The sequence below is a fragment of the Athene cunicularia genome (assembly GCF_003259725.1).
Source record: "Athene cunicularia isolate RWA chromosome 5 unlocalized genomic scaffold, athCun1 chr5_part1, whole genome shotgun sequence".
NCBI classification, from domain to species: Eukaryota; Metazoa; Chordata; class Aves; order Strigiformes; family Strigidae; genus Athene; species Athene cunicularia.
In genome coordinates this window covers 11,337,763-11,362,173 of record NW_020799101.1, presented here as the reverse complement: position 1 = coordinate 11,362,173, position 24,411 = coordinate 11,337,763, and the positions used below count along the sequence as shown (strand labels likewise).

The 24,411-nt window shown below is 40.0% G+C and overlaps 1 protein-coding gene across 1 annotated transcript; it reads left to right on the top strand.

The window, feature by feature from the left end:
* Positions 1-572: 572 nt before the first annotated feature.
* Positions 573-23,051, top strand: TRMT61A (tRNA methyltransferase 61A). Its single transcript, XM_026849928.1, has 4 exons — positions 573-657; positions 2,340-2,704; positions 12,138-12,404; positions 21,631-23,051. Exons 2-4 carry the CDS (start codon positions 2,374-2,376, stop codon positions 21,957-21,959), a joined length of 927 nt encoding a protein of 308 aa, XP_026705729.1. The 5' UTR covers positions 573-657; positions 2,340-2,373; the 3' UTR covers positions 21,960-23,051.
* Positions 23,052-24,411: the final 1,360 nt, after the last annotated feature.

The following is a 24,411-nucleotide window of genomic DNA, read 5'->3' as shown; positions in this document are numbered from 1 at the left end:
CTGAGGGGCCCTCGGGGAGGGCCGCGGGCTGACGGGTGGCCAGGGAGCGGATTCACCAGCCTCCGCATTACCGGGGGCCTGCCGCTGTCCGGGAGGCGAGAGGGTTATGCCTCCACCTCCTCCGCCTCCTCCTCCTCGGGAGGTTCCCCCTCTGCCGTGCCAAGCAGCCAGGCTTCTCCGAGGGGGAAGAGGCAGCCTGCCAGGTCTGTGGTGGAGCTGATCAGGAGAGGCAGAGGTGTATCTGGGTGTTGGTCGAAGGGAACACAGAGTCATATTAGTGGTTTAATTTGTGAGGCTGTGAGGGGTCGCCTGGGTCATTGAGTTTAGGTCGCTGCAGTCATGGGAAATAGAGTTGAGGCAAGCCCATAGAGTCCCAACCCCTTGCCACAAGCCACTCTCTCATCTTCCCTTCCGCTCCCACTCCACAGCACAGTGTGGGAAAAGTTATAGTGTACCAAAACATCTATGTGCTACCCAGAGAGCAAAGGAGACAGGTGACAACAGTGCATGAGGGCCTGCAGTGGCGGGTAGTGGGAAATGAATGAAAATGAGCTCTTGTAGATCACTGTGCTCCTTGCGATAAGGGGAGACAAAGAAACTACCAAAACTCCTCACAGACCCCAAATTCGCCCCAAATGTGTGAATATAACGTGCCAGGTGAGATCTGAGCCTGAGAGATCTGTCACTTGGGATGTCAGCATACACTGTTGTGACAATTAGTTGTGGTAAGTGTAGCAGCTCAAAGGAAGGCAAAGAAACTGGAACTCAGTTTGTGTAATCAAAGGGAGAGTAATTCTCCCTGTGTCCCTGCAGACATGCTGCAGAAATGTTGCTTCTGCACATGGGTGTAACTACAGGCTAAATACTGTGAAAGAAATGGATTACTGTCGAGCTTCTTTCAAATGGTACTATTTTAAGAGCTGAAAACTACCTTGCATTAGTAGCATCTAGAATGAGAACTACAAGTGTCATGAAAGATTAAGACATGAATTTAATCGGAAAGTGCAAGATATAAAGCATTTGTACTATCACACAAAGTTCAGTCTGTATGCATTTCTGAATTCACGGGATGCCCTTCTTACTATTTCACCATATGTCCAGACAGGCCTATTCTACTTTGGCATCTGAATACCTTATGCAATAAGCATGTCATAAGCTTTGGAAGTTTTAGCCACGAGCACGTCTGTTTATCAGTTTTAATGACTACAGTGGAAAAATTATAAATCTAGCTGCTTAACAGCAAATTGAACTACAATGAGTTTTGGTCAACAAAACCAGACTAAAATTTGGGAACTAAAAGTTTTTCATGGAAACAAAGTAGGACCAAGCTATTACAGAAGTGCTGGTATAAAATCATTATTCTGAAACTATTAAGTGGCACTGCTTTTAATTCTCTTGTGGAAGAAGTACCAGAAATCTGACTTTCAAAGCCTTCTGTCATAGGTTTAATTGCTAACTTTTGGATCACCATTACTTCATTAAACAGTTCCTTCAATGAACTGATCAACCTGCATCTTAGGTAGTTAGCTGCCTTGTCTGAAAGGCAATGCCAGGTTTCATTGTAAGCTGCTTTATAATTTCTAGATTGTCTTCTCAAAGATGACAAAATTAACTTGTAATTCTCTAAACAGCTCTGAGATCATGGGCCTAAAGTGATAAAACTGTTTGCATTAGCTTGCAAATGGTTGTTTACATTTAGTTGCAGCACAGATCACTTCCCAGACAATTACTTTGCACCTCCAATGGCAAATTAAAGGCCACAGTATTATTTTTTCCTTGTACCTAGTCAAATTCATGCATAAATTAATGCAGATACTACCTTTATCCTACCTCTAAACCTTCATTTGGAAAACTTTCACGTAAACTTTTGTTAGTGGCCTATTCTAATAACTAGGGATTGATATCCAGGCAAGTATGTTGTAAATCACCAAGGAGTTACCCAGCAGATGGAAATAAAAGTTACTGCATAACAACATACTCTGAGAGATGGTGAACTGGAATAGAACAGAGTGCTGAAATTGATACTAACATGTAAGTTTCTCAGTAGTATTGTGGAGCAGGCTGAGTAAATTATAATGTATTTCCTAAATTTTCTTTAAAATGCACCGTAAAATGGGAAAAATACCGGTTACATTCAAATCTTCCATTGATTTTAATTGGATTAAGAGTGCAGCGTGGGGGAAGCCCCTGAACTTCATGGAGTTCTCTTGCTAACATCTTATTTGCACAGTATGGTTTCGTTCTGTGTTGGGGAAAATAAAATTACTTGGGTTTATGTCTGTAGTTTCAGCTCCATTGTGATCCTGCAAAACTCTCTTGACATGATTATTCTTTTCTAGGTGACAACCATCGGCCAACCACAAGACTGTCACAATGAGTTTTGTTGAATATGGAGATACGATACAGGATGGGGACACAGCTATTGTGTTCTTGGGGCATGAATCCATGTTTCCTGTGAAAGTCCAGCATGGCACTGTAACGCAGACTAAGTATGGGGTCATCAGGCATTCCACAGACCTCATAGGCAAGAAGTATGGCTCCAAAGTGACCTGCAGTAAAGGAGGATGGGTGTTTATTCTTCATCCAACTCCAGAACTGTGGACCATGAATCTTCCACACAGAACACAGATTCTGTATTCCACTGACATCTCTATAATCACCATGATGTTAGAACTCAAGCCAGGCTCCATAGTATGTGAATCAGGTAATAATTAATACACTGAAATCCTTTATTAAGAACTAACACCACACTTCCATGAAAAAAACAGGCTTATCTTTACATTTTGCAAAAAGTCTTTTTTTTTCCATTGTGATATAATTTTCCCAGCCTACACATTGAGTAACTCTGTTTCACATGCACGAGTTATCAGCTGCTGTTTCTTCAGCAAGTGATGTTACCTTAGTATGCTGGCCTCATATATGGGTATGCCTTTGAGTATGTGTTTGATTAATTCATCTTCTTAGAGTAAATACATAAACGTTTTTCTTTGCCTTTTCTAAAACTCTTGTTAAGTACTTCAGAAATATTTTTAAATGCATGATTTGAATCAAAATTCAGGCTTTGCATTTGCAGTTTCAAAAAACATAGTTGAGATAACCCAGTGAAAGAGACCCTGATGATAGGGTGTTGAACTAATAAGAGTAATAAATTGGCACTATTTTTATGATGTGATACCATGTAAGTACATATATTTTGTCTTTCTCTTCTCAAACTTGTGATCTACTTGTACCACTGCAACTGCATGCAAAGTCACTATAGCTGTATGATACAATGGATGATGTGTTCATCACAGGGCTGTATTTTGTTTTTAAACTTGGTTTAATTTATTACAGCTTCCATGATTCTGTTTAATTTGCAAATAAGAAGTGAAATTTTCTGTTAATAGATACTTCCCTGGTTAAATACAGCTAATAATAATGCTTTCATGGCTTTATTACTGCAGGCAGTATAAGGCTTGCTTGATTTGAGTGCATCTCTGCAGTTTGGAAAAATATGAACTGAGGTAGTTTGTGCTTGTTTTTTCTGGCTGTTTCATTTGAATGTTTTTATGAGGCAGTTTCATACACTTCTCTCTGAAGCATAGATATGGCAAAGGATCAGGATGATGGGATTGTGCTGCACTGCATTTTCTTGCATTTAACATTTCCTGTTCCCACCCAAGCATAATTTTGGGCAGCTTTTCAGGCATAATGACCACTTTACAACACAACTGAAGTACCACTCATCTCTGCATCCAGTTGCACCCGTTAAGAAACAGGTGGTATATGGAGCTGGTTGCTGTATAGCAGCGCTTGAAACAGGCAAAGCCATATGCAGAAACCTCTGGTTATTTTAAAATGGTTGGATCCTATGAGTTTACAGTTTGGTTTGTAGGACAACTGGGCATTTTTAGGGTTGTCATGGGAAGTAGCATTGTTCATTGGGCAGCTCTTCACCTCTTCCCAGCCCTGCTTTCTTTAGTCAGGATGGGAAAAATAAACACAACCAATTATTCAGGGAGGGGGAGATTGGAACTGCTCCACGCCTTGCCTCACTTGGAATAGGCAAATGTTGAAGTACAGAGCTGCACATAAAACATTTTCAGTAATGTCAAAGGTACCTAGAGAGGATGAAAATGTTTAAAATCTCATTTATCTAAACAGCTAGGAAATAGAAACACTTGATGAGGTAACCTATCCAGATTCTCAAAAATGTTGGGAAAAGTCAAAAGTCATAACCACAAACAATCCTTTTTTGCTAATGGGAAAATGTACCCAGGTTTATTTTAATGCCTATGCTGTCAAGTACTATAACTTCAGCTTTCCAGGAAAAGTGAACAGTTTTGCTGCTGTAGTTGTGCTTGTATTGCTTGAAAGATTCACTGTTCATGAAGAAAGAAGGAAAGAGTATTGCATGAAATTCATCTGGTTAACCCTGAAGCAAGAGATCTTACTGCAAATTTGTTTGCAACTGGCCGGAAGTGGTGATGTGAATTAAAAGTTTTACAGGTATCGACCACTGGAGCCTCCAGTGTGATGATGTAACCCATTTTGGTGCCATCCTAAATGAGACAGTATTCAGTGATCCAAAATCATAAGTTCTAGATTAACCTTGTGGCCTAGACAGAACCAGCTCAATGGCAATTATAGAAACAAGACAGGAAATCTGGTCTAGTAATGATATTTGAGTCTGCTTCTTGCTGGTGCTTGGTTTAAGTGTATTTTGAGCATTAATTATCATGGAGGTCTGTCTTTTTTATTATTTAAAATTGAACTGATATATATAGTTGCTTATGGACTAGCAAAGCAGGTATTGCAAACAAGCCAGGCTCATTTCCTCTTGTCTTACTAATGAGACCGTGGAAATGTGCCCTGCATTTACCCAGTGGAAGCAAGCAGAATTGTGGATTAGTCTCCACAACTCTATGAAGAAAGAGTCAATAAAATAAGATGAAATACCCTCTGTGTCATGATGTAATGCTGTGAATATGAGCATAAATGATCTTTTGTGTGGGATTAGAAAAATTCAGTAGAATAACCAGAAGGCTTAATTTTATATCACTTGAATTATGCAGTTTAAATTGATTAGTCATGATTTTTCATAAATGATATAAACATATGAATACAGTTTTTGCCACTTTTAATCACCCTTAATAAATACATAAAGAGCAAGCTTGTCAGCAGTGCATACATAATTAAAATAATCCAAGCATACTCTATTGAGGCTATGAGGGAACTCGGCATCTGCCTGATGTTTCATGATGGAGGTGTAGGAATATAATCCTTTTCTTGTCTTCTGCTCATTTCTAATTTATAAGAGTATGTTGAAGTTTAAAAACTGTTAGTACCATTGCTGGAGCTAAGATCCCTTGAAGTTGTTGGTCCCTGGTCTGAGGAATTCCCCACTCTGATCCAGTCTTTAACAGCCCAATCTTTCCAGAATTAAAGGGTACTTTAAAAAACTGCTAAAATACCTGCTGTGGGTGGCCTGGTAGTGTGCAACGTTTAGTTCTTGTCAGGTATCTCTGAATCTTTTTTTTTTATGTCACCACTTTCCAAAACTGATCTTGATGTCATCTTCCCAGGCAAGGCTTTTTTCAGTACAGTGATTACAGCTGCCTGTAGTGTAACAACTGCATTTGACAACAGATTTTGAGGTTTTTGCATTTATTTTTACACCACATTAGAACCAGTATGAAACCTTTCAGATACTTTTTCAAAACAAAAGTGTATGGAAATTTTTAAAAAATTTTCCAGTCCCCACATATTGAGGCTTTTTTACTGTCCTCTCTTCTGGGTGAGACCTGAACTCAAGCGTCTGTCCTAACCCTCTAAATTACTCAGGGAATGCAGTACAGCACTGTGAAACCTCATTTAATCTGATAAATCTCAGAAATATTTTGGCTTTGATGGTGCATTGTATTTAGATAAAATGTAATTTAGTCAAAAGTATTCTAACCACCATCCCAGTGATCCTTCAGCATTCAACAAAATCAGACTCACATGAGCAAAAATGTTAATTGGATTTTTCATTTCCCTTCAGCTAAATCCCAAATTAAAAATTGCTAAACCATGTTCATTGCCAACAGCAATGGGTTTCTGAGCCCACAGACAGGATTTCTGAAGACAGAGAACAGTATTCCGGGTTCTCATGGTGCCTCTGTGGAGGAGTAATGAGAGCTGCTGGTCAACCTTACATTAGAGCTTCTCAAAAACAATTATGAAATTTTCAAACTCACAGCCTGGGTATAGATTTGGTTAAGAGTACACTCATAAAAAATTAATGAGGACTTAATGATTAATGGATACTCAATAAATGATTAATAGTTTATTGTGGAGTCCCAGCAAGTCACCTGTATGCTCATGACTGTTATGAAGTGTTTATAGATTTTTTGACAAATACTGTTCCTGTCTTTGCAATTTTTGTGTCAGAAATATATGTAAAGTGTTTGCAGCTTTAGTGTAAAGTACAGACCATTAATTTGATTTTTGAACATGCTCATACTAATTAAGTATGTTTTATAATGTGTCTCTTATCTACCTCTTAGCAGCTGTTCAGGTTAGAGTGAGAGGAGAATTTGAAAACCCGATTCTTGTATAGCACCTTTTGAATTATAGGAAAGGCCTAATCGGTACAAATATCAGAGAGCATAGTATTATCTTGAGATACCAAAGAACTGAACCAAAACTGTGGCCACATGAGGCGTCACTCTAATGTATTCAGACTTGGGGCCGACCTGCAGCTGATGAGGATTGCTCTTCATACCCTAAAGTGTTTCCAGACTTTTCTGGACTCACTTTCATCTTACCATTTCACTTGACTGCCATGAACATTTTTCATGCAGCTCTGTTATGTCTGTATGCAGACGATCCCTCCCTAAAGAACTCTGACTCTCGAATCTCTAAGGAAAAATTCTTCTCGATCTTCACATTCCCATTCCTTTCACTGTCAGGGCCAGACTTGAAAACTTCCCTGCTATCCTTCCCCTAACTCCTCAGTCTGGTCAGTGGGCAGTGGCCCTCTTTGACCTCCAGTCTGCTGCCTGAAATGCCTGTTAAGCATGGTGTCCTCAGCACATAGGCAGGAGAAAGAGCAAATCTTCTGAAGGGAACTTCTTTATTTGCTATTTCCTCTTTCAGCTGCCAGCTCATCTCCTTGAAACTCCCTCCTGCTCCTCCCTCTCTCTGTCCCTGCTTTTCCTGTGACTCACCTTTGCCACTGTGATTTGTGCCCTTGACTATCTTCACAGTAAGATCTTTGGGTTAGTTTCCATCAGATGCTTAATATCTCTTCATATATTTGCTAAAAATTAGTGATTCTCCCGTTACATAAACTTGTCATGTACATTGAGCAATCTTTCTCTGTTCGAAGTTTCTTGACAGATACTAGCTGTGGAGTTGTTAGCTCTGTCTAAATTAGATTATTTTTCCTTTGGTTTTGAGGCTCCTTCCGTTCTAATGGTTGACTCATGACCTGTCTTACTATTTTCTAGGTCGAAGTGGTGTAGCTAGGAGACAAATACAGCAACACTGTCATTGTTTTGTTGTATTTACTCATTTTAGAATATCTTAGCTAGCCAGATTTTGCAGCAGAAACTTCAGTTCTATTAAAATGTCATTAGATATTGTAGTGACCCAGTATTAAGTAATACTCTGCATACTTTTCCTCTTTTCAAGCAATATGAACCTATGTACACACTTAAGAGCTTCTTCAAGCTTTATTCCAAAATGCGTTTGCTTATGCACTGCTGTAAACATCTAGAAGTCCTAACTCACAATTTGTAGTTCGTTTTTTAAAAAGAAGTACCCCTGATGAGAAATTTTTAGGGAAGACAAGTGAAGCAATAGCCTGCAATGAGGAAATGTAGTGAAACGGGTCACTTATGTTTATAGGATGGATGGGATTCCCAGAGGTTAGACAAATATCCTTTGCAATAAGAAAAAGAGACTAAACAGAAAACAGTGTCAAAATGTACTCTCTTACTCAAATTATCAGTCAAGTGCTCTGCTAGATCCTGTGGTAACACTCATGTTCCTGTTGACAGTGCTGTGATGTGTATCTATACTGTGTTGAAATAACAGCTGTTATTTTTGAACAGCTCAGATGTCGTCCACTGCAGCTTTGAAAAGGTGAGCAATGATCTTAACATGGACATTGTCTCAAGATGACTGAGGTGTGTTGATGCTTCTCTGTGGAAAACCTGTCACCTGAATAAGCAGAGTGAGCAGAACAGCTCTGTTTGAGGTCAGGGGAATGATCAGGCAGTTCATCTGATCAGTACTTTCTTGTCTACAAATCAGAAGGGAGTATCAGTGGGCGCTGAATTAGTGTTTCATCTAGGTGTCCACTTGTTAGGATTGAATCCTTCTAAAACTGAAGTGTTTTCCTTGTCAGAAACATTCCTTGGGCAACAACACTCCCCTAAGCTTAGATGTATCAGAGAAGAATGGAGTGTACTACATTGGTCTGCAGGGCCATTAGCCACCTAATTCATGTGGTTTTAACATTGGATCCTAATTCATCCTTTGGACTGAGATGGACCACTTTCCTAGTCTACATTCTGATCCCCTACACGGTGCCTCCTCAGATTTTAAGCTTTGAGTTTGGCGTATTAGGGACCCTGTGGTGTCATTAAATGCCTGCAGTGCAGATGTCTGCTTTTTGACTAAGATGTTTAAGATCACAGAATAGTCAACGTAAAAGAGCATCATATTTTCCAAAGGCATTAGCAATGACCTAAGCGCTCACCTAAGTGAGTTCTAAAACAGCAGCTGTGGTGTTAAGACTGTCTTTAGGGCAGTTTGAATTATCGTTTTACCTCTCTTCTATAGACTCCATTCATGATTAATACGCTGTAGTTAAATGGGCATTGTCCTGTGGTAGAGAGCAAATGGTTTCTAAGGCTATTTATAGTGCAAGCTGTCAGAAAGGCAAGCATCCTGGTGTAAAAATGATAAGCTGTATTTGTTCCAGAAGTTGTCTTACCCTCCGCTTTCTAGGTCAAATCAGGAATTTCACCTCACCTATATGAGACTGAAATATGTTGAAGTCCATCCAATTCTTAACTTGCCTCTTCTATGGAAAACACTAATTTTTGAGTGTTCAGTTTATTGGTTCATTTGTATACAGGTAATTCAGCTATGATATTTCAGGTTCAGTAGCATTCTAGTTCATGTTTTCAGTAGTACTACTTGTGTTTTTCCGCTTTCCCGACTGATTCTGTATCATGCTAAGGATACCTTTCATTTCCCAAGGAAATCTGAACCTGACTAGAACTTATTCCAAACTGGTGCCTAAGACTCTTTGGGTCATATTTTGCTGAGTACCACTTTTTTCAGTAGTTATTTTGAAGGGCAAAGAGAAATTGAACAGGAATCGAGAAGGTGACAGGAGGACTCAAATGTTGAATGTTGCAGATATGCAGGGGAGAAGGTGAATATAAACATTCATTTCCCCTTCTACAACATCAGAGAAACATCGTGTTGAACCCCCGCCTTCTGTAGACGGTGCTGATTGGGCTTCACGGGCTGTGTTGTATATGGACTCATGCTGAACTGCCAGAACCCCCTAATTCCTAATGAATCACATCAAGCGTGCTGAACTATCAGGCACATGAGAGTTGACTGTCATCATCATTTCATGGGACTGGGTTCAGAATCTGTCATCTCTTCCAAGGAGAGATTTTGCAATGGTGTGTGATTCAGAACCATCTTCTTGTTTCCTGCAGTTTTGAGAGTGTTGTCACAGAGAAAGCAGGCAGCATCTTCAGAAATACTCTCATTAATTATGTTAGTGTGATAGAATTTGATATGTTAAAATGTGATACATATGTATTATTCTCATGTTTGCGGTGGCCAGACAACAATAAATAGTTCCTGGTAACCTTGTTTAACAAAAGCTCAGTCTGCAATATGCCTGCAAGTGGTGACTTCCAGCATCCTGGTTTTAGTTCAGGGTTTGGCTTGGAGTGTTTGTGAATAAAAAAAGAGTACTGGAAAAGAAGCCAAAAAATCTTAATGGGTTTTCCTAGGAAGGAGGCAAACAGTATCTTCTGTAGTGTTTTTAAGAGCAGATTTAAAAGGAAAGTGATTAAAAATGTAAAAGAATATGAACAAGGAAACTGGATACATGCACAAGCTGCCTCTCTCTTCTGCTTACAGCCCAGCTGTGCTGACAGGCCTTCTGTTCACTGCTTTAGATTAACAGAAAAAGATGCAGAAATTGTGCAGCATTACCCATTTGAGAGGTAAAATAATTAAATTCCGTCAGTTTGCAAAAGTTCTCAGTTGTGCAATCTTGCCTTCTGTCATGAAATATAAAGGCAGAGAATTTGAGTCATTCTAGCTTCATTTTAGCATCCTCTGAACAATAGTTCCCTGCTCTTGTCATTAAAAAAACCCAAACCATCAGTGAAATGCTATTTCTTTGCTATGTACATACATCACTGAGTTTTTACAACCACATAGCTACTGTGCTACCATTACTCCTTTTGACCAGGGAGAAGTTTATGTTGACATTTAGAGCCTGCAGGCGCCATGACCAGATAGTTTTTCATGTGTGGACGTGTAAGTGTCTTTTGCCTTTTGCTTGTTTTATTTTAATACTTGGCATGAATGCATGGATTTTCACTTCAAATAAACGTGTATATCACAGTTTCTCTCTTCCCTTGGACCACTCTGAGACCAGTACTAAAATCTGCAGGTTCTCCTCCCCATCTAATCTGCCCCATTAAAGCTGGGGGGAGGGTGCAACCCTCAGAGGGAAGCAGAGGAGCAGTGCTGATCTGGTGGCAAACATGGGCCCTGAGCTCTGTTTACCGTCTGAAGGTCTCCCCTTTCAGAGCTGTCAGATTAAATACAGTGCCACGACAATGTTTCTCTCCTTCCGTGACTAGAGGGCAAGAACCTTGGATCCGCCAGTAAACTCTGACTTCCTGTACGATTATGAAAAGTATTGCTCCAATTAAGCAGCTGTACCAGCCCCTGTGTTTCCTAATTAATTTCCTTTCTACTTGTTTCTGAGCTTTTCCACCACTGCTGTACTTCAGGTTCTGTCCTTTATGAGTTTTTAAAGATTTATGTTAGTTGAAAGAACTTGCTTCAGGCTGAAATTTAGCCTGAACAGTCATTGAAGATAGCTAGAAATAGATTTTCTTTCTATAGGAGAAATGTGTTCCAAGTACAGAATTATAAATCAATAAACACAGATAATTTGAGGTTGCTGTGGGGTTTTGAGTTTGGGGGGGTTATTCTGTTAAATGCCACTTGAGTGAGTAATTTGCAATGGGAATTGGTATATGGGTGTTTTCTTCAGTGAAAACGTTGGTTATTAGTCATTCATCTATTTAATATGCCAATGGATCATTTAAAATAAGTTTCCTAAATTATCCAGCTAAAACAAGGAAAAAACCAGTTAGTTCCTGGCTGTACATGGTAATTGTACTTACATACAATTTCAGGTATGTGATGGATCTCATTAGACTTTGTTAGGATTGTGTAGGTGTGTATGTATGTAAGTCACCTGTGGAGGCAGGTCCTTTGGTCAGTGTGACTGCAGGGAGCCCAGAGGCCTTAGTTTTGGATAATGTCAGTGGGAGCTGAGGATAGCCAGTGTCTCTTAAGAGGCGTGGGCAAAGCGACCTCCATATCCTGAAGGCCATTTGTATGTATGGGTATCAATAGGATTTTCAAGCACGGACCCTTGCCAACATCTCTTTGTTTTAATGAAATACAGGGTTTTGCAAATACATTAAAATTTGCCTCCATCTCATTTTACCCTAGAAGAGTCCAGCACTTTGAAGAAAACTCTCTGGTTATTTCCCTGGTATTTTTCTGTTACATTTACTTTCTCATGTTTTCTTGCGTCACTTGCTAGAGCTATAGCTGACCCTTGCCATTATTTTCCTACTCCAGGGAGAGAGGACAGGTCCTGAGTTTGCCAGACTTTTGACTAGTGCTTTGAGGACCCAGAAGACTGTTTCCTAGGTCATTTAGTCCCCCTCACCTTGTGAAGGAAGGACTATTTCAGTAGTTTAACCGATGGTTTCTGTTGATCTTGGTTTTGAGTAAGTGTTCAAGCAGGAGGGCTAAGGAGAAGACCTTTGTTCTAAAGTTTACCACTGTCCAAAGGCACTTCATAAGTTGTTTGTCTTTTCTAGGTACGGGCAGCGGATCCCTCTCCCACGCTCTCATCAGGACAGTGGCTCCCACAGGGCACCTTTACACGGTGGAGTTCCACCAACAGAGAGCCGAGAAGGCCAGGGAGGAGTTTCGAGAGCACAGGGTGGAACATCTGGTCACCGTGACCAACCAGGATGTCTGCAAAAATGGGTTTGGTGTCTCAGACATTGCAGATGCGGTGTTCCTAGATATTCCGTCTCCATGGGAAGCCATAGGACATGCAAAGTCAGCGTTAAAAGCTGAAGGTAACTGAACTTACCTCTTTCTGTTCAGGAAGTACTGTGCATGCACATATCTCTGCCTTTGAGCCATATGCTATAGATCTGCTCACTTCCATTGTGTGATCCCTGTTCTCAAATGTCAAAGTCTCTAGGCATTTCTAAGGCTGAAAAACCTTCAGAAGAGGTCTTCAATTTACAGTGGAAGATTTGAAAAGGCAAGAACTACTTTTTCCAACAAGCCTGTGGTAGCTGCTACTATTAGCATGGGCAGTTTATAAAAAACCCTTTAAACCTTTGTCAAATGCATTTTGCTACATCTGAGGTGTGTGGGAAGCAGCAGTAACAATCAATGCTGAAAGCAAATTTCTTTGGCAGTTCAGTGGAAAGGTGTTTGTATAAAAGGTGTTCAGATGCACTTCACATCAATCGTTGCAGATTTGGACCTATTTAACAGAGCACCCCATGAGTAATGTTAAAGAAAATGTGGTTATACTTAAATACGCTTGCCAGTTTCTGCCTTAGATCTCTGCTGTTGGAGCTAATGAGAAGTTTGCCGTTGGTTGCAGTGGGAATGGAACATAAAGGCTGTTCTAGCTTATGCCAGTTATTCCGGGATTGTGACAGCAAGTGAGAACTGCTGGATGGATTTTGTCAGTTTATTATAAATCTTTTCCCTATAGAAAAATAAGCTTCAGTGAATAAATCATTCTTTTATCCTGGAATAAGTTTTTCCCTAATTAATGTTATACTAACAATATATATACTGTACCACAATACTAGTGTGGATCTGAACTAACTTGTGCCAGATCACTTTCACCTACAAAACTGACTTTTCTAATCAAGAAAGCATGGAGTGCTGAGCAGTGCCTATGCTGGGACGTAAGTTTAGTAAAACTTGATTATGTGCCAAGGCCCAGTACATTTGTTAAAATACATAATCACAGGCCTGACTTTAACTGAATTGCTAGGTCTTCTTGAAATCACAGGATTTAAGCTTTTTGTTAAAGGTCACCAAATGGTGATCTTTACCTTGCTGAGTCAGGAATGATCCAGCTGTTAGGCTACCTCAGCTACTGCTGAAAATTTTCTAGAAAGCTTATTATACTGATGTAACACACACTTTCTTTAAAAAGTGCATAAATAGAAAGACTTGTTAGCACTCTGTTCCTGCAAGGGTTACAGCTCAATTTGTAGCTGCTTTCTAGTGTGTCCTGGGAAAAAAATAATTTTCACTGCTCTGTACGATGCCCTTCCCATGCTCAAATTATCTAATCTAGTGAGCACAACACTCAGCTGACTTCCCAGCTCAGAAGGCGCTGCATTGCGCAGTCCAATTTGAATTATTTAAGTGGTGCATGTTTAGAATACTAAGCAGAGCTGCTTGAACAGTTCCAAGTTTTGAATCCTTGTCTCACTCCGGCATTTGAAATCCTAGAAAAGGTATTATAGTCCCAGGCTGGCCATACTATCTGGCTCTACTTTTCTGTGCTATGCTACAAGGTTACATCAGCTTAGGCAATACAAATAATACTTTAAAATCCCACATTTTTCTGTTTGTGAAGTGGCATCCTGCACTTTATATACCAGGCAAAAGGCAAAGATGCAGTTGCTGCAGTTTTTGCTGCAAACTGCCACCAATGTCTGAGATCTGGTATTGATCTAAGGCTCATATTCTGTGTTTCATAGTACCTGAGTGAGCTGGGGGCATTTAAAAAATTTTGCTATTTTGCATATAAACAAAAGCTGGTTTTCATATACAGTATAATTAATTGCAGTAGTAATAGGTACAAACTTACCACATTTCTGTTTTATTCCAGATCATGTGGGTAGTGTTGTTGTGGTTTTGTGGTTTGTTTTTTTTTTTTACTGCTGTAAAATCTAAAATATGATAGAAGAGCATCTGTAACTGCTTCCCTGCAGGCAGTTACTTTCCTGTAACTACAGGCAGATAATTTTATAGTACTCCTTTGTTTTGTTTTCAAATAGTTAAAGCTCTTCTGCAGTAAGAACAGTTTGTGCACATACTGCTGTTTTTCACCACCTTTCCAAGAGTTAGTATAGTGATAAAGCATCACTGGAGAAAATAAGTCGTTCCACTCTTCCCTCCGCACCCTCTCTCTCACATCTGGACAGGGTCACATTTGAACCATTCACACTGTGGGTTTTATTGTGATGTGCCATGCAGAAATCGCAGCTGTACTGCCCGATAGTGGTAATTTATTCCCTAAAGTCTTAAAGTACTTTGAATGGAATCGGAGCTAAGCAATATACAGCATCAGCTAGACTCCTTTTTAAAACCACAGTGTTCATTATAGAGTGTTCAGCTGAGACAGCTTGTAAGAGAGAGTTCTTAACCTTAACAAAACCTTATCAAATCAGTGTTTTCTCTCCTACTTAAGCTCAAGATCCTGAATAGTTGCAGCTCCTAGTAGGCTGAGTGTTAATGATCCTCTTTACAGAGTACATTTATCACTCACGTTATGCCTTGCAGTATGCTGTAAATACACTTCTTACAGTAGCTTGGCCTCCTACTTAAAGCACTGCCAACCTCTGAAGAGCTAAAAGAATAAAATGGCACAGTAGGTTTGTGACTAGAAGGTTCTTGTTCTCTGATGTGCTCTGCTGACGTTCAAGCTTGCATCTCAGCTGCATCCCTCTGTGCTGATTTCACAAGTCACACTTTCAGCAGAAATGCTGCTTGTAATATCTCTCGGGCACTGCTGCACTGCAGAACTTGCTTTCATTTCCAGACTGCACTGTTTTTCTTTTGCAGCATCTGCTGATTAATGCTTTTCTATAGTCATAGCTGCTGTTCCCAATACCTGACCTTGGTGGATTTTGCAAAATTCCTGTTAACCCCTTCAGGTTAAATTTTAAAAAACAAAGAAAATTAAAAAAATGTGAGGTAACAAAAATATCCTCAATGTTCCACAGTTCTTAAATGCCCTGAAACTTTTGACTCACAGTCATCTCACAGCTGAATACTGTGGTGTTTTGAATATAATTCTGTACCCACCTACTCTACTCTTATAAATATTGTCTATTTCTTCCAAGGCTTTGGAAGATGAGGCAGAAACCCATTTGTACAATAATTTTCATACAGATTTTAAATTTTCAGGTAGGGAGATGGAAAAATACAGCCATGTATTAGGTTGGATTGGCCTCTTGGATTATAAATCTGTCCTAGGTGGTGTTTAAATTAACAGTCTGAGGCCCAAAATTATTAAAACCATTCTGCTTTTATTTCCCTTTTTTCTTTTAAAGATTTTACTCTTAGATTCAGACTTGTTACTCCTTGAGCATCATAAAGCCCCTAAATTATGAGTTGATCAAATTGTGATCCTTGAGATATCATCTGAATCAGGTAACATGGTGCTGTCAGGTCTCCCCCTGAAACTCTGCAGGGCAAGTTTCCTTGGAACATCTCGCTCTTTGGCCCTCTGCATTTCCTGCCCTCACAGAAGCCCTTCAGCAGTACTGTGCTCTTTGTCATAGTAGTTAGTTTTAATTTCCAAAGTCTTATATTTGTTTTGTTTGTACACAGTAGACTTAAAACAAGTCTTGTCTGCATTTTTTTCCTCTTACCATAGCCATTGATTGTTGTCCTAACCTGCCAGGTTTGGTTATTACAGATGATGTGTAGGAGAATAAATAATTCCTTATCCTCCCAGTAGCCTGTAGTGCAGGTAAGGCAGTGCCTGGTTTACCTAGTTTCAGTTTTCATTTAGGCTTACCTCCCTCCTCCCCTGAGCTTTCAGGGAATACTATGTCCATGTCAAAAGTCTCACTGGCTATTTTTCTTGAGCCCCAGAGGTTATTAATGGTCCCGTTTTAAACGACCCAGGTGTAGCTTTGAGTAGCAGCTGAAATCCCTGGTCACAGATCTCACCCCTGTGGTATCTGGGTAGGGAGTACCCCAGGCTGAATAACACTGAGAAGAGGGCAGTGACATCAAGGCTGATGTTGTTTGGGCTCAGGCTACCTCAGGAACACACGGGGAAGGTGTTAGGGCAGGACCTAGAGCCTGACAGTCTAGCATACTGTTGTCCTCCACCCAGGCGCGTGGCACTTAAGTTGGTATCAACGCTTCTCATTTTCCCAGGAGATTGTTTTGGAATAAATGGATGAAGTAATAAGTGCTTGCTAAAATGTCAGCACCAGCCTTTGCTAATGTAGTACCTGCTTTGGTTTAAAGGAGAATTAACTCAAGGTGAGGTTAAAGATCCACAAAATAACTTTAAATTGAAGTGTATCTTCTCAACATTGAGGGGCCATCTAGTCTAGTGTGAACCTGCCTTGCTAAGATCTAGGTCCAGGTGCTAACCCCCAAAGCAGCTTCATCAAACAGCGGCTGTTTGCTGAGCCAGCCCCAGTAGTTATATCTCATTGGACAGCATTAACCTAGCTCCAGTCTGTTAGGGCTTGATAGGTCAGGTGCACATGATGGGCCTTGGCTGAAGTAAAAGTGATTCTCTCACATGTCAAGATTCAAGCAGAAGTATTCCTGTGTTGTAATCCATGCTAGGGAATCCTGGCCAAAGCTGTTGGCCTTTACACAGTTTGGAAGTAGTTTGGGATGAAAGGATCCTTAAAGGAAGTTGTTAGGGTTTCTTCCCCAGTTGGGAGCCACCTGATTTTTTAATTTGTTTGTTGCATGCTTTTGCCAGCCAGTAACAGTGAACAGGAATAGATTCCTTTTTGAAGGATGCACCTACAAACGTAGACATTAAGGTCACATTTGCAGAAAATCACATCAAGCTCCTATTAATGAGCTGGCAAGTGATTTGGAGAAAATTTTCTTTTCTGAATCAAGAAACATCCTTTAATGTCTTCCAACAGCCGAATCCTCTAATTTCACTTGTCAGGGAAGCTGCATCAAATCGCCCACGAGCACACTCACTTAAAGGACGTTCTGTCCCCTTTTACAGAGGCAGTATTTTTAGTGTCCTACTAGCACAGAGTAAATGCCACACTGATGCTGCTCAGTGACTCTCCTGCCTCGCCCCTACATAATGAAAATGCCTGTGATTTTTTTCTTCCATGAGGTCTTTGTAACGTAATCCTCCAGTTACGACAGTGCACTGAAGTCCCAAAACCCAGAGCTGTGTTCTTTTATCAGAGGTAAAAATGCTGTGTTGTATTCTTTACATCACAGAATCATTTCTAAAATTACAGGCCCTTTTCCCTGGAACTTATTGGTGCTGCACTACATATGTTCTTTTTGCATCTTCTGAATAATATTGGAATGACGAAAAAACCTCTTAGAGCACTTGTGACACATACTATAACCTACAGAAGTGAAAGCATATAGCTTGGACACATTTTCTATATCATAAGCATGCACTGGAGTTCTTATCAATTGGGTAGCACTGCCAGATTTTTCATACTCAAAACCTAATGCAGTTATTAGCTAAATAGAACTGGTAGAGGTGTTAGTCCTTGGTCAGACAAACCAGAAACAAAATTGTTTGTTGGAGCTGCACAGGAACATACCAGGGACTGCTCTTGAAGGAGGAGCACCTTTCAAGACACTGACCTTTTGTAATGGTGCCACGGAGTGTCCCTTGATTACTAATTAGATACTGTCTGTTAAAATATACAGTGCTATGTGAATGCAAATCTTATCTTTTATTTCCTCCTTCCCTTAAGCTCTCTTCTCTAATCATTCCAGTCTGAATTGTACTTCAGTTTTCATATCCTCTCGACCCTATTGCTGATTACAATGATTGCCAGGACTGTGTGGGCTTGTTCCAGCCTACGGGTTCGGGAGATTTAACCTCTCCGTTAAATGTTTCAAACTAGCTCACTCCCTGTAAAACTGAAGGTAGAAAAAAATTTAAGTCTTTCATACAGTCTCATTATTCTCTCTTTCTCAACTGTAGCACTTGTCAGATGCATTATACATGAATAAACACATTTTTAGACAGCTCTTCAGATCAAAAAGCTCACACAGCTTCCCAATGTGAACAGGATTAATCTCAGATAATTACTATATCAATTTATGATGACACACAGATCTCATTAACCAAATTTAGGAATGGTAGCTTTCCTAAGAGGAAAACCCTGAAAGAACATAAACTCCGTTTGTACTAAAAAGTTTCCGTTCCATTGTTTTCACTGCTCTCTAGTCTATTCCTTCCCTTTGCGATCCACAGAGCAGTGTGCCCCAGCAAGTGGAGAGGGAGGGAGTACATTTCTTTTCTTCATTCACTAAGGAATCCTTGGCATGGCAAGACAAAGCAATGCATATTCAAGTCCTTTAAGCCTTAAATGCCTCTCGATGTCTAAAGGACAAGAGGGCTCTTGGAGTATTTGAGAATTGTGAATGCTGAAATCTAGATTTATATCTGTGTGGTGATTGTGACAGAAAGGGTGTTGCCTAGCTGGTAATCCTGTGGGGGTACAGAGGGCAGCTCACCATGTGGAGAATTCAGAAGCATCTGGTCTATTGAGGATGACAGCATCTCTGCTCCTAGAACCGATGAGCCTGTCCTTCTGAGTGCTGGTTTTCTGTTGCTCAGAGTCCACATTTTTTGCTGGTCTAAACACACCATGGCAATTGAAGCTTCCCAAATCTTTCTATTTTAGACAGCCTCTTGCAGTCTGGAACTGCAGTTTCATTTTTGCCTTCCAACTTTCTGCTAATTGTAGCTTTCCAGCCTTCTCTTAATATCTACTTAAACAAACAAGTCCAGCCTGCACGTCAAATCCAGCCTGTCCAATGGCGTCTACAGGAAAAAGCAGAGGAGACCCCTCTCCCACTTGTTAGGATCCATGAAGACAGATGCTTAGTGGGTTTGCTTCTAAGCTATTTGTAGGTACATATGTTTGGGAGGGCTGTGTAATATATAATAACCATAACAACAGGTATGAAAGGGAAAGCATGAAACTGGCAGAACTACTAAAACCCACTGGATGCTCTCAGTTATATGGAATACCAGCTGTTATGCTTTTTCTCACTCTACATATCTGAGAAGCTTCCAGCAGGGCAGTAAGTAAAGTAGCATTATTTTTTGCACTTCCCTTCTGGATATTAGCTAATGCAAGCAAGAGCTTTCTTCCCTACCGAGCGGCTTGAAAGCCTATTTTCTGTGACCCCACTTCCCCAAGCAGTCCGTTTTGCAAGGAAGCAGTCTGATAAATCATCACCAAGTTTGGTGTTGACATGCTGTGCTCAGCTGACCATCCTGAGGCAAAATGAAGGGTGCTCTGCCTTTAATTGAAGGCTTGACAAGAACCGTAGGCGGCTCTGCAGCTTGTATGGCAACAGCTGTGTGCAGGCTTCTTAGTTTTTGACTGTAAAACTAGAGCATGTGAATTCGAAAGCCTAAACATATCTTGAAACCCTTGTAGTCAGAATAAATAAGAGCAGACTTACTGTAAATGTAAATATATTTCCCTTTTTTATTGCAATATAAAACACCAAAACCAAAAAGCCTGAATGAAATAGTAGTAAGTCTCTAGTGTCTCTGCAAATTCTTGCTTTGCAGACAAAGAGTTATTGTGAACTGACATTTAACTACGTTAGACGTTTGTTCAGTTCCCTACACAATAAGAATATAACATCTTTTATATAACATATGGGCATCATAGTAGCTTTCTAATTATGTAACAGAAATTCCTTCGTGAGCTTTTCTCTATTACATCTACAAACATGGTAGAAGTGTGTACTGCTTTGGCCAGAAAAGATTAGCTGTCTGATTCAGAATCATTTGGGTAACCCTGGCCATCCTGATGAACATATAAATCTAATTTCATGGGAGCTAGCGACTGCGTGTGCAATTAAATTGGCATCAACAGAGTTGATTAATAATGACACATACCAGCATTAATTTTGCAGGTGATTATTAGATTTGTTTTTTAATTGTCACTCCAGGGAATTACTTGTCCAGCGTACTTTGTTCTGAAGATGCATAAGAACCCCTGGCTGTGGAGACTTTATTTCAGGACTAAAATTAAATCCTATTTAGTATATGGTAGATTTAATGGTCATGGAAAGTGTTCTTCCCCTGTCAGTACCCAGCACATAGTTGGTGCACAGTCACTAGAGTGCTACAGTGACGCTTGCAGGCCTGATGCTTTCTTTTTTTAGAGATGTGACTTTAGAAACGAAAAAGGAAAAAAAAGGGGAGTTTGAGATAAAGCAGGCTTCATGTAGTCCCAGCATAGCCTCTATTTTTAGCAGGATGCTTTGCTCTCACTTTGTCTTTAACTACTTAGACAACTGGTGTTGGAAGGCTTGACTGGATGAGCCTGGGAGAGGGCTGGGAAGGAATGCAAATCAGGTCAGCAAGCATTTTCATGTAATTGTATTAAGTAAAACAATAGCTGAAGCTGCATTGCCCAGTGTTCCTTCCCCCAGCACAAAAGCTTTTCAGGAAGGGCAGTTGCCTTGTGGAACAGTGTCCCGGGTGAAAGTACATGCCCTGGCTTTACAGCAGACAGTGTCCTTATAATTCTTTGATCTGATTTGACTGTGGCTTTTCAGAGTAAATCTGAATCATTCTATTCTCAGCTTTTAAGGTAACTGTAGCATGCAAAAAGTTGTAGGGGGCCTATTAATACTCTGTATTTAGAATAAAAAATCCAAACTGTGCACAGACAGGGAGACAAGTGTTAGTTTATCATTTAGAAGTCTTATCCTAGAGTTCTGAAGCATTTGCTATACACCTGCCCGATGTCATACCCAGTAAACTTTATTGCTCAGGAGACATGCTAGTCAGCTTGACTAAAAGGGTAAAGCCTTAACAGCACTCCATCTATGGTCTGGAGAGATTACTTTATTCTGTGCACGCATACCATCGTTCTCAAATAAACACAGCCACTTTTGTCAGAGTGTGCATGCATACACACTTATATTCTAATGAAGGCAACTCTGTACAGTGTGTGGAGAATAACTTCTGGCTTTGTGTAGGTGCCAAATTCAGTTTGGTGTCTTGATCCAGAATAGCGGATAGTGATTCCAAAAGAGTTGTTGCTGTAATGGTTTTATCATGAATAAACGTGATGGGCAACACTGGATTTGGAAGATTAATTTGCTGTTGCAATTTTTAAAGGATCTGTAGAGTGATCCGTGTTTGATTTTGTGCCGACACTTTAAAACTGCATAGTTGCCTCCTGAAGATTTTCTTGAGGAATATTTTCACTCTGTATGATAGTAATTCTATGTGCATCTGTGAGAATTTGGAAAAAGATTTAAAGTGCTTTATTTTGGTTTTTGCTCTTTTCCACTACCTGTCTCATTTTGCAGGTGGCCGTATCTGCTCTTTCTCCCCTTGCATTGAACAAGTCCAAAGAACCTGCCTAGCGATGGAAGAATATGGTTTTACAGAGATTAACACCCTGGAAATTCTGCTTCGAGTGTACAATGTAAGGACAATTAGTTTGCAAATCCCTGACCTTGGAAAAGCAGCTGAGGCTAATTCTAGCACTGGCTTTGACAGCAGTGACCCATCAAACCAAGGTAGCCCGAGCGCTAATCTGCAGCAAGGAACTGTGCAGTTCAAAAGCGGCGTGCCACTCAGGGAGATGGTTGGCCACACTGGGTACCTGACCTTTGCCACCAAGAGCCTGTTTTAGTACATGTTGAGTTTGTGCATTTTGGAGTGGTTTGTGTGTGTATTCTGTTTTCATGGGGTTTTTTTGTAGGGCATCCAAATTTTTACTTGTCGGGGAATTCCATATATAGTCAGATTTGGTTGGAATATGCTTTGTTTAAATAGCACACAAGCATTAACCAGAGCAGCATCAAGGGAATGTTGAAACTCTGGAATGGTGCTCCATTTGCTGTCAGAAAGAAGATAAATTAGTAGCGAATAGCCATTCACTGCAATGTGCAGAATAAAGATCCCTCCCAATAAGAAAGCAAAACAAACAGCACACTAATTGCAAAAAAGTGGGGGTTTTTCCTCCTCTTTTCTGAATTACTTTACCAGGTTTATGTTTTTATTTTTTTCTAGCACCCCTAGACAATTATTTTTTTAAACTTCTCTGTTGTCTGTGTTGCTCTTAGGAATGTGAAAGTGCCTACTTGCTTCATTTTAGATATGAAAGTTGTGAGGTCATGAGGTTGCCAGCACAACTGATCACAGAAAATGAGTGTTTCCTTGGAACAGTGTTCAGCTGCACAGAGGATTATTGACAGTGCTCAGGAACATAACCTCTCACTTCATTCCAGGCTGGCATCTGCGAATCATTTAGATTACACAAAGGTCAGAGAAGTGTGCTAATTGTTGGATTTGGTTTAAAAGAGTATATTGTGTTCCTCAATTTATAGTAGAAATTTGGACCTGGATTCATACTGTAGTCTCCTAATAGGTCATCCACTTTCATAGTTGATGAATCCCCTGTGAAAATTCACTGAACAGCTGGTTAATATTGTCTGAACACCTCTTTGTAAGCAGTGTGGCTGAGGTTCCGTTTGTTTGGCTTTTTATGTGCATTATGGTGTACTATCTTCCTGCAGTTGAATGACAGATTGCTTTTGGCAGGATTTCTGTCTCCAGATTGCAACAACAATGCAAACTTAGTATAATCCTCAACCAGCTTTATTAATTAAGTTTTCAGACCATTTACTCTTTGGTCTTCCATACAAAGCTGGTGGGTGTGATGAACTGTTTGAATGCTGGATTAAATTTTGTATTTACAGATTAAAATAATTATGCAAATTTATGAAGTCCCTTCTTTCTTTTTTTTTCCTTTTTTTTTTTTTTTTTTAATGAATTCACAGATACTTTCATTCCAACCACCAGTACTGTCTCTGGAAGCGTTCAGCTGTGCCTTGCATTCCGTACCTGCATATATTGATTGCTGTGTCAGAAAAATAACCATTCATAAACTGCTGCCTGAACATTTGAACCTGATATCCCTCCCCCATTCTTGACAAAAATAAACAAAGCTAAGCTTTTAACGGGTTATAACAGAACCCTAATCCATAATGGTTTAGAGAAAGCTCAACCGATCACGACAGCAAAGATAAACTGTTGAGCAGATTAAAGGCAGAAAGCAACTCTGTTGAACTAAATCAGTTATGTAAGTTGGCCTACAACTGTAGCATTTCTCCAGAACTTATGTGAAAGTTCTCTTTCTACTGCTGTTAATGTCCTCCAGAAAGGCACACAGTTACTTGTTAACACTGTTTATATGGTTTGGTGGCTGTATTATAGTGACATATGTAGTGACAGTGTATAGTGGCATGTATATGCCTATGCACATGTTTGTGTGCTTAAACCACCACCATGGAAGTAAGGCTAAGGTAACAACACAGGCCAGAAGAAAGGATGGGGAAATACAGCATTAATGCTACAAGGTTGTTCTTAACTTTCTTCAAGGTGATTCTCATTCAATAAAAAGTGGGATCCCCAATCTTCACCAGGGATAATTCCAACCTTAGACTTGATTCTTTTTCCTGACAAACTTTATTTTAAAACAGTGTAACATTTAAACAGGATTAAAGAGGAACAGAGTCACATTTCTGTCCTAGGAATAGATGTGTAATGGAAATACCAATGTGTCTTCATGGAGCTTGAAACAAGACTGATGCCTTTTTGCCTACAAAGCCCAATTCAAAACCCCTTGAAATAAGCCATTGACTTTGCATGGTCCTATATTGATTTGATCCCTGCTGAGGAAGGGCAAGCATTGCATAAGAGGAGAAGGATTTAATTTCTGTCTTTGCAATATTAAAAAGGCTTCTGTGTTTTTGTTGCCAATCCCAGCCATGGCCAGCAGGACCACACCACTTCCTGCTCTTGCTTTGTTGTCAGGGTCACAGGGATGGTCCCACACTGTCAAGCATGGATAGTACTGTGCTGCCAGAACCCCCCACTGTTTAATTATGCTTATGATCACCCGTGTTTTACATTCTGGATACATTCCCTGCCAAAAGTGGTAAACCAGGAACATAGGTCTTTCCTACCACACTGAGGGAATCTGCCTGGGTCATGGTTTCAGAGACTCATTTCTCTTTTTCATACATTTTAGTCTTCAGTCTGGAATGAAATATCTCTTCTTCCTGCCCTGACATGGTTCA

Excerpts from the sequence above, each read along its gene's own strand:
- TRMT61A (XM_026849928.1), top strand. The coding sequence starts at position 2,374 with ATGAGTTTTGTTGAATATGGAGATACGATACAGGATGGGGACACAGCT. Across the intron at positions 2,705-12,137 it reads CTCCATAGTATGTGAATCAG|GTACGGGCAGCGGATCCCTC; the intron begins GTAATAATTAAT and ends TGTCTTTTCTAG. Across the intron at positions 12,405-21,630 it reads GTCAGCGTTAAAAGCTGAAG|GTGGCCGTATCTGCTCTTTC; the intron begins GTAACTGAACTT and ends CTCATTTTGCAG.